The sequence below is a fragment of the Branchiostoma lanceolatum genome, chromosome 1 (assembly GCF_035083965.1).
Source record: "Branchiostoma lanceolatum isolate klBraLanc5 chromosome 1, klBraLanc5.hap2, whole genome shotgun sequence".
NCBI lineage: Eukaryota > Metazoa > Chordata > Leptocardii > Amphioxiformes > Branchiostomatidae > Branchiostoma > Branchiostoma lanceolatum.
In genome coordinates, this window is record NC_089722.1 from 1,713,039 (window position 1) to 1,723,624 (window position 10,586).

Below are 10,586 nucleotides of genomic sequence, written 5' to 3' on the forward strand. Positions count from 1 at the left end.
TGCTTAGTTGTGGATTATTTGTAACGTTCTTCACAAATGTAAACGATTTGCGTATTTTTTTTTTCAAATTTACAAGTTGCAAAAGTAAACAGATACCCATGTAAGAATTGAAAAGAGGAAAAACATGTGAAAACTAAAAACAAAATACGTACTTTTATGTTGAGACAAACGTATTACAGTCACTAACACGTATTACTAGTACAATTGTTACGTACCAGCTTAAAATGTGTATGGGTGTACAAGAACATGCGATAAGCATGCAACACTACCTTTTTCTACACAATGTTTTGGGAACATATTTTGTTTTTAGCTCTGCATTTTTGGCATGTCAATGTCAATTAAATCTGCTTCCAATTCTCTTGTGTGTTTTTTTTTTCATATAAAGGTAGTTGACATTCTCGTATAGGGCTGTTTAGCCATAGTCGATGCTGTAGGGCTGCTGTGAATTAGTATTTTACCATGGTCAATACTGACCGACAGAGGCCATATCTATTTACCCATGAGTGTAACCATGTGTATGAGGATTAATTTCAAAAGTGCCAGGCAAAGTTGAACATTAATTTCCAATAGAAAAAAATTGGATCCACAATTTTTCTACTGTCTACTGTAACAGTTTGTGGGATGAGCATTCCATTGCTTCTGTTAGGCCACACCAATTTAATTTCTTGGTTAACGGATTTAAAAGCTATATTCCAAAATTAACATGAAAACAGAATCTCAGAGGAAAGTTTGTACTTTGGTGCACAGTTTCAGGGAGTGAACAGGGTCAGGTGCAAGTTTTCACCCCAGCCTTCTGTTTTAATCATGTCCTTTTGCTAAGATTGAAACAAAAAATCTGCTAACCAAGAAATTACATTGGTGTGGCCTTATGCAGCTAGAACGTGACTAGGTGAGCAGTGGTTCATGAGTGGCAAAAAGTTTATAGTTGTCAGGCCCTGACATAAATGGCTTCTTATACTCCTGTTTAAAAAACAACTTTCTGTGACTCATTTTAATCTCATGAAAAGATTCTTAATACTGTACATGTATTAGCTATTAGCATGGTCAACTAAAACCAACAAGTTTTTTTACATCGCTATAAGTCTTCTCTGCAATGTCTCTTGCCTTTCTTGAACCTAGTCTTAAAACACTATCTAAGAAGCTTCTATCATTCTGAAGTCTAAGGATTTCTGTCCTTATTGGGTCCAGCTTGGCAACTACTGCATCCGCTACTACGAACTTGTACTTGGCCGTCTCTATTCCTTCGTTCTGTCGGCAGATCTCTTCGTAGGACAGACCTGTACAAGCGGAGTGTATTCTGACAAGGTTGGAGACACCGGGTCTCGTATCGGGGTCATAGGTCACAGCAGAGGTGGAGTCTGTTACGGCTTTCTTCAGCTTCTCGCGAATGACCTCAGGTGAGTCCGTCAGGTCGATGCGACCTCTGGGGTCGGCTTCAGACTTGCTCATCTTACAGTCTGGTTTTCTCAGGCTCTGAACCTTCTTTGTTTCGCCTGAAGCAGTGAAAAAGTTAAGAAGATTAAAGTCCTCCCAGCACCAGACGGTGCATAAGGTGGCGCCCATCTCCGTTTCGGTAGCCCTTGGGCCACACAACTTTGTCACTACAGCAGGGGGCTAGTCCACTGGTAGTGGTGTGCGTTTAACTACCATACTCTTTCCTAAATGCTGAGTGCTAAGCAGAGAAAGCAACTACTTATGTACCATTTTTAGAGTCTTTGGTATGACCCGGCCGGGGTTCACACTCACGACCTACTGTATGCAAGGCGAATACTCTACCAACTCGGCCATCGCACCAGTTTACCGGAAGCAGTGAAAACATCCTTTTAAAACACAGAAATCGTAAGTGCATAGATTTCTTTACACTTATTGCAAATAATAAATTATACAGTCCTATTTTGCAAACTTTTGTCACTTCTTTTCTGACCACAAGTGCTATTTATCACCAAAAAGTCGTCACCGTAGTTATTTGTCCAGAACATGAAATAATTGAAAGTTCCACTGCAGTACCATGACAAGCCTAAAGGGGGCCCAAAATCTAATGTTGAGGTCTCAAAGATCTACCAACTAATTTCAAGACAATGCACCAGGGCATTCTCGAGTTATTGCATTCACAGACAGACACACAGACAGACACGCATATAAACACTCCTGAAAACATATTACCCTCCATGGATGTACATGTAGTAACAGATGTCCCCATACATACCCAGTATGGCTGTGGGTTGTGGGAAGTATTGTCCGTAGTGGTAGTTGAATGTTGTGGCCAGGTCCTGAGCCAGCTGCAGGTGTTGTACCTGGTCCACTCCTATTGGAACATGAGTAGCTCTGGAATAAAGTAATCATGACATACTTAGAATACTGCTATAGTTCATTATGCTGTCCATGTCAAAATTCCAATGTCCTGTCTTGCCTTTGTCAGCAGGTCTAGCCCTTTGTAATAGCCATAGCCTAGTTGGGCAGCCCTGGCTGTCTGTCCTGAACAGCCAAACCAATAAATATATACATAACTACCAGGGTACCATATATTTATTTTTTGCGTTTCGGTGCCTTCGCACCGAAACGCAATGTCCTGGCTTTTACCTTCAAGCATGCTTCAAGCTTGGTTCAACACTGTGTCGCACACAATAAGACTATGGCAATACGTTCTCAAATCCTTGTATAGCCGTTGCCTTATATGGCAAGAGAGCAGGAAAAGGCAGGCACGCCAGATTTGCATGTGACACAGGACGGCGACCGCATGTACATGTAACTGCTACAACTGTTCGGAAATATCATTGCATTGTGGTTTCGGACTTTGATATCCTGAAAAATGACCATATTACATCTATTCCACAAGATTGCAGAAGAAAAAAAATGATTTCGTCAAGAAAACGAGCAAAAATCGGCATAAATGATACCATATAGTGAGGTTATAGCATTACGTCCAGAGTAAACAGTTACGTACCGCAGCTTGGCCGATCTGACAACGCGAAGCACTTCGGACCCAGAAGATCCGGGTTCGTCTCCGTGCATGGATTTTTTTTTCTTTTTAGATATTGAATATCAAAAATATATATTGATATTATATTAATCTATCAATATCATATTTATGAATATCATTTTTTTCAGTAATAAATAAAGAAATATTTTATATTTCTTATTTTTAAATATTCATTTAATATATACAAGGCCTTTGTCTTATGAACAGGACTTCATAGATTCCAAACCCGGCATTCGAATTTTTCTGTTCATTGTAATGGAAAATACCGTGCAGCGGCTCCTATGCGCGGTAAGATGATTCTTGCAAAACACTCGCCACTAAACTTCTATCCCCGATGTAAACAGAGGCTCTTGATGTTGTTTGCAAAACAGCGATTCTTTGTTACAGTAGCAAATGCTCCATTGTTCAGTATCGACTTCATTCAGACAAGGACATTATAAAGGAAGGACTGAGCACACAGAAAGTCCCCGCTGGGCGCTATTGTTCAGACCCGCTAAGCCCTGCGGCGATCTATTGTTTCCACCCTCCGGCGGCGCTTCTTTGTTCTCCGCCGTCTGATTTGAGCGTTCGCGCCGAAACCCGGCGAAGGCCATGCAAATGCGCCCGATCGTGACGTCACGCTCTCCGATGCTGGCCGAACGACGGGCGAGATGCCTGTAGTTTCCGCGGATTTCCTTATATGGGAAGCAAACGTGACGTGTGCAGACGGCACCATCATCCGGGGAAGACGTTGGCGGCCATTTTGATATGTGATCGGGCGCCGTGCGACCAAGATGAGTGAGTTTACAGGCATTTTTGTCCATGCTTACCTATATTTTCGTCTCAGAAATATGAAAAATATTCACTACTTGATGTATCTATAAGAATTGCTTAACCTTTTGAACCAAAAAAATAACGCTTTTGCCCGAAAGCACCAGGCTTGGGTGTCCCTATAAGAATATTGTTGTTGTTGTTCTCGGCTAACTTTTGATGTTCTAGGCACATGAGTTTTGGTCAATTTTTGTTCCAGTGTAATATTCGTAGGAAATGTATTTCTTGTGATATGATCGTAACGCCACACGGGGAATGTGCACAGTATACATCTTCATGCCTGGTAACATGTATGTAGGTTCCCAATCTTTATATCGAGAGGATGATCGACTCCCGATTTTTTTTGTATTTTGCAGATTGCAAACTTCCGTGGAAGAGCCATGACCACCAAAGCTACGTCCCACGATACAGCGTTGCCGAAAATACCACGTAGAGGATAAATTAAAGTTTACGCATCAAATATTTGTTTGTGAATCACGCTCCAAGCTTAACCAAGGTTCTGTTTTTACTAAAATACTTGTACATATAGAATAAATACATGTATGTCTTGAATTCCCAAATCTCCAGTGTGATATTTTCTTCTTCAATTTTCTAGCCGGTATTCTAGCTTGACGCAAGGTAAGTGTTAAAAAGATCTCCCCTCCCCACAGTTCGGTTACGCCAGACCAAGGAGGTTTTATATTTAGTTTTGTGCGTTTTTTAGGACTTCCAGCTCCTCCGTTTCTTCACGATCGTCTTGCAGCTTGAAAAACACTCCAAAAGAAGTCCTCATCGCCCGGTCAAGCCATCTGAATTTGTATTATAATAGTGGGACGCTTGTGGCCCCTTGGAATATATGCAAATCTGGGGGTAATTAGTATGTAGGTGTCAATTATTTTTACAACCATGAACCGAAGGTTCTTGAATAGGGACTGGCTGTGTGCTCAGTCCTTCCTATCCTATATAATGTCCTTGATTCAGACAACACGGACGTGGAAAGTGGCGCCCCTCGGCACAAAACTATGGGAATTTTCATGAATTTTAGCAAAATTACCCAGGAAAATAAGGAAGAAATGTTGTAAATGCGGAAACCAGAATAATACGGATGAGGTAGCTGTTGATTTGTTTGACATTTGGTAGTCATTTTAGATAGAACCTTAGCTGTTATGAACTTCTATTTCACTTAATTACCATAGTGCTGATGATTCAATGGTGCTTTTTCAAATTTTATGTTTTATTGCGTGCCATGTACATAATTACATTGATAGCTTTTATAATGAGCCTATTATACATTTTACAAATAAGCACAAGTTGTAGGCCAAGACCAGCTTTTTCAAAAGCACTTAAGTTAAGTGACGTAACTTCAAAATTGCTTTCCCCAATCTGCCTTTCTCTATTAAAACAGTACTCATTTCCCAAAATGACAATTTTTCTTATAGACTGAACAGCCCTTGAGTGACTTCCTCTGGCAGATTTTACTTCAAGTAAAGGGAAAAGACAATTCACACTTATAAACGTAGCCGAAACGCCAGCTTTTTTTAAAAGCTCTTGTTTCTTTAAATTAATTTTCTTTAAAAAATGAGGTTTTAGTAATGTTTGGAATTCATGGTTGAAACAATCAGATAGTGGAGTAATAATACATTAACAATGTATTTTTTGGGTCCCCCCCCCAAAAAAAAATTAATGAATGAAGGACATTGACAATTTTCCACTTGTACCTGGAGAACAGTTTATATAGCATTACATAATGTATTTTGCCAACTCAGAAAAATCTAAACTCAGCAGCACTAAGCATGCAAAATCAAAGACAGTATCGTGCAAATATTTCAAACTGACTTGTAGAGTAGAATGTCTGCTGCCTGTAAGATGGGGTAGGTGAACAGGCCGACACCCCCCTCTTCTTTGGGACCTGACTTGACCTGAAAAATGAAGACATTAAAAAATATTATAAAGGTAATGTGAATTTACCTAGGTTTGCAACATCTTAATTTTGTAGCAGTCAAGAGTTTTCAGTGGAGAGTCGAAACCGTAAATATTTCAAGATTCATAGTCATGACATTATTTATAGGTAAATACTCTTAAAGAAAGAAAGGAAAGGAGTTGAGATTTTCTTTCATTAAGAAATACGGTGAATGATTGTTTTAAGCCTGCAGGGATTTGATGCCATACTTTGTACCATGTACAATTGTCGTGGAATAAAGTTCTTCTTTGATGTCATGGTAGGTAAGCACATGTTCACAGTATGATGAGTTTGCAAACGACAAACCACAGCAAATATTCAATGATTCACACTAATTATAGCAGTGAAATGAAAAATATCTAATGTATTCTGGCCGACTAAACTTCAGGTATAGCAAAGGTGCCAAAAATGTGAGCATTGAGCAGGAACAATCTCTGAATAACCATAAGGAAGGAGGAAAGTAAAATGAAATTATGAAAAGTTCTAATACTGTTTTTTCCCCCCTTCAAGACCTCAATGGAAAGTGGCCAGCAGGGGAATTTGAGTTCTCCAAGAACAAATAAATGCTCCAATAAACAAACAAACAAACAAACAAACAAACACTGACCTTCCACTGCGGCAGGTGTTTTAGCCTGGCCATGGTCGCCTTACAGCCCAGGACCCAGGCCAGCTCGGCATGCTGGGATACCTGCCCATATATGGTCAAACCATTATGTAACACTTTGACGCTGTAAACTTGAATAGGAAGACACTCAATTCTATTTTAAATCAGACTCTATTCCTGACTACCTTAGCAGTTCATTAGGCATAACAATATACCTAAACAGGTGAGCCTCAAACATTTGTACAAATAGAGAAATTATTACAAATCTCCAAATGTACATGTCATTTCCAGGAACATTTTTTCATTTTCTAAGAATGTAGTTACAAATTGGACTGGATTACAAATCTGATTTTAAAAAAAAACTACTGTATATAGATATTCTGTGGTATAACATCAACTCTCATGATTCTGCTGGGTACCCTAAGACTGTTACATCAAACACATGATGAATCTGATTATAAAGAGATCTACTAAATGCAGCATCCGTAATCCCAGAGGTATGCACACTTCAGATATTCAAGACATTTTTGGGGAGGCTCGATAACACTATTTTTTATAGAAATGTGGCAGTCTTAGATTATTTGTATAATTTTTTGAAATCAAATTTGTAGTATAGTTCTAAACTTCACATCATTCATAAAACACACTGGGCCACTCTTTTACCACTAGGCTGCCATCAAATCTGTACTCACACTTTAGAAGAGTTATTTTAGTCCTTCTCACACCAGATGGTGTATACAGGTAGGTAGTGTGCCCATCTCCGTTTTAACAGCCCAAACACTACAGCAGGGGGCTAGTCCAATGGTACTTCAGTAGTGGTGTGTGTTCAACTACCATTCTCTTTTCCAAATGCTGAGTACTAAGCAGAGAAAGCAGTATGTACCATTTTAAAGTCTCTGGTATGAATCGGATGGGGATCGAACTCATACCTACCGTATGCAAGGTGAACACTCTACCCACTAGGCCAATGCACTGGTTCATACTTACACTTGACTGCTGAAAAAGGATGCTCTTGTCTGGGTCTATACCACAGGCCAGTAGACAGGCCGTCATGTCATAAATGTTCTCTCTCAGCTGGTCTGGATCCTGGAACAATAAGAGTTATAATTTACAGCATGCACCAAAAGTATTCACATTGCAAATACAGTGTTAGAACTGTGGTTTTTATAGATACATCATAATTATAGGGGCTATTGTGACAGTGGCACAACCAAGGACATTAGCACAACACAACACAGAACTGAATAAAAAAATCATTCAATGGAATGAAAAACATTACCCTGGACATGAAGTTCATTTTGGAGCACCTACCGTAAAATTTTAGGAGCACAGAAAACACTTTGGGTGCACTTCATAAAAAGAGGTAAAATGTCAGCCAAACGAGGAGAAGACAGAGCGCTCTTGTCCAGAGTTGCGGGCAGAATCCGGAAGACGGTGTGACGCGCTCGATGTTGCCATGCACAGTTACCTCTACCAGGCTTCCGTCCTATCGTTGGGAAAATAGTAGAAATCAGCCGAGGTACTTCGCTATGCAGGGTAGGTCCACATTACAGTAAAGTGTGATTTTAATGGACATCAAACGAGATACCGAGCCCCGACAGGCTTCCGTGCATCGAAATGGAACTTTACTGTATAGCGGACCTACCCTATATAGCCGAGTACCTCGGCTGATTTCTACTATTTTCCCAACAATAGGACGGAGCCTGGTAGAGGCTAAGGCACAGTCCCAACACAGCTTCGAGTTTTGAAAAATTGCGATAAACCTAAATTCTAAATTCCTAGGCCTTCACCTTTGACACTGCATATGCGTACGCGAATCTACGAAAGCGCTTATACATGTTGCTGCTGCACAAGCATACTTGGTATGGTGAAGAACATTATTTGGAGCCCTGTTACCTGAGGCACAGTGATGGAGTGCATGTCCACGATGCTGTAGATGACATGGTGCCCCTCCTCCTGAAGCTGAACCCACTGCTGAAGGGCTCCCAGGTAGTTCCCGATGTGAGGGATGCCTGTGGGCTGGATCCCGGAGAATATCCTCCTGGGGCTGGCATCCTAGCGGGAAAAACACAATCCAGTAAAATTTAAATTCAAATAACCCCGCGAGGGGCAAAGTAGGGGGGGAGGAGGTCCCAGGCTAAGGCGGGCAGGCCTCCAGCCTGGCGCGGAAAGACTCAACGGTGGGAGTCGTAACAACCCCGCCAGGCAGGGCCTTCCACTCTGGTATTGTGCGAGGGAAAAAAGAATATTTAAATGAGTCTGTTTTAGCGTTTATGGTTTGGAATTTTAGAGTGTGGCTACCCAGGGTGCGCCCCTGAGCTGGTTTCAGAAGATTGTCTGAATACGTAACAACAACAACAAATAGGTATGGAACATGGGGAAACACCACATGGAACAACCATACAATACAACTTTTGCGGAAGTAAGTGTGAACATTTGTGATATTTTTAGCTGTCATACATGTAGCTTTACAGTAAGACTAAACTTTACGGGCATGTGTGTGTATGTATGTATGTAGGTCTGTGTGTACACCGTGTGTTTATATGTTTACAGTATACATATGGATGTGTGTGTATATATGTGTGTCTGTATTTGTGTGTGTGTGGGAATATGTGTGTATTTTCAATTTTCATCAGACTTCATAAAAGACTCGATTCCGCATTGAGGTCATGTTCGTGGAGGAGGCAAGCGTCAAATAACAGACTAACTTCCCTATTTTACGTCTCCTGAGAACTCTACAAACTTACCATTCCTCACATATTTATCTCTCACCTTTTGACCCGACAATGTAGCGTTATTGCGGCATATAACGTGGCTGGGAAGTTGTGAGGAAGAAAGAAAACCGCAAACACGATAAAAACATTTCATGGGCAGCGCCATATTGGATTTGGACCAGTCCACTCATGTATGGGGGATAAGCATTCTATCCGACGGTTTACTTCACTGCGCTACTGCTGTATTCCGCCTGGTGGCGCTGTTTAACCACATCAGAGATCAGTTGGACTAGGTCTCATTCATGAGTTTTTTCGCTCCATAGGGACATTACATTTTATAATACGTGTTTTACAAGGGCGCGTTCGTAATGAAGGTACAGAAAATGCACCAATATTATTCATATTATGTTGAGAACATTTACCCTAGATCATGTAAAAAAAAAAGCCAACAGTGTCACTACATAGAATCTCTTTTTAAAGCAATTACAAACTGCACTTAACTACACCCCCAAAAATGCACTTTCCAGCTGTAAGCGCACGAACGCATCACCCACAATGCCAGGGTTGTGTACTTCCGACCTCGCGCGCGGCTGCCGAACTTTGCCTGCTAATTTCTTCAGATACAAACAAGCTTTCATCAGTTTAACGCTTGAGATCGGCTGGACTGGCTAAAAGAGAATTTCCCACCGATATAAACACACGTTCATGCAGCCGTTAATTTTTTGACCACGGATTCTTTTACGATACACACTCGGAGTAATACATGAATGAGACCTTAAGCCCATGTTTGCGAAATACTTGGAACTCTTCTTTCATGAAAAGGTCAAAGAGTAAGATCTTCGGCATTCAAACGAATTCTACCGAATCCATACGAGTCATACGGAATACGAACGAATAGATCGTTCTCCAGTCCAAATATGACTGAAGCGGACTGGTGATGCCTGTCATGTTGGTGTCTGATTTGCAGTTCGATGGACCGTAATTGCTGAAGCGAACACAATCATAGAATCTATGCGTGCACTAAAATGTGTTTTGAGATTACTTAATTGCAAAACTGTGTCGTTATGCACACTACTGAGAAGCGGTATCTAGCCTGAGTACCAACCTCCGTAGTGACCGCTGGCTCAAAAGAATTCGCTTGCTAACCACGGAGTTTAGATTTTGAACGAGCTCGCTGATTGGCCCCATTCGTCTAAGCCCCTCCCCATGCCACACTGTTCTTCGTAACGGGTAGGTTCTAAGAACTGAATAGAGACACCTTGGAACGAAAAATGGCACTACGCAAATGAGGCCCCGCCCACCGAACGCAGCTCGAATTCCCCTCATTACGTGATAATGAGACAGCCGTTACGGATACGCGCAAGGTCAGACTCCGTGGTTAGCAAGCGAATTCTTTTGAGCCAGCGGTCACTACGGAGTTGGTACTCAGGCTAACCGGTAGCTGCATCATCTTGATATTTGTTTTTTTGCACAACTGTTTCACCTATGTGTACTTGAAATAAGATTAAATCTGATCACAGTAAGTATGACGATGTAGCG

The 10,586-nt window shown here is 41.1% G+C and overlaps 1 protein-coding gene and 1 long non-coding RNA gene across 3 annotated transcripts; one reads left to right on the forward strand and one right to left on the reverse strand.

The window, feature by feature from the left end:
- Positions 1–129: 129 nt before the first annotated feature.
- Positions 130–9,263, reverse strand: LOC136429151 (tryptophan--tRNA ligase, mitochondrial-like). Of its 2 annotated transcripts, none has more exons than XM_066419032.1 (7): positions 9,106–9,263; positions 8,230–8,388; positions 7,321–7,419; positions 6,337–6,417; positions 5,606–5,688; positions 2,207–2,325; positions 130–1,493 (listed from the first exon to the last, which is right to left on the reverse strand). In XM_066419032.1, exons 1-7 carry the CDS (start codon positions 9,211–9,213, stop codon positions 1,045–1,047), a joined length of 1,098 nt encoding a protein of 365 aa, XP_066275129.1. In that variant the 5' UTR covers positions 9,214–9,263; the 3' UTR covers positions 130–1,044. The 2 variants fall into 2 exon arrangements, with proteins under 2 accessions (XP_066275129.1, XP_066275137.1); XM_066419040.1 differs by having other exon boundaries at positions 9,081–9,194.
- Positions 3,148–4,342, forward strand: LOC136429018 (uncharacterized). Its single transcript, XR_010754699.1, has 2 exons — positions 3,148–3,757; positions 4,147–4,342. It is a non-coding gene; the product is annotated as an uncharacterized lncRNA (long non-coding RNA).
- Positions 9,264–10,586: the final 1,323 nt, after the last annotated feature.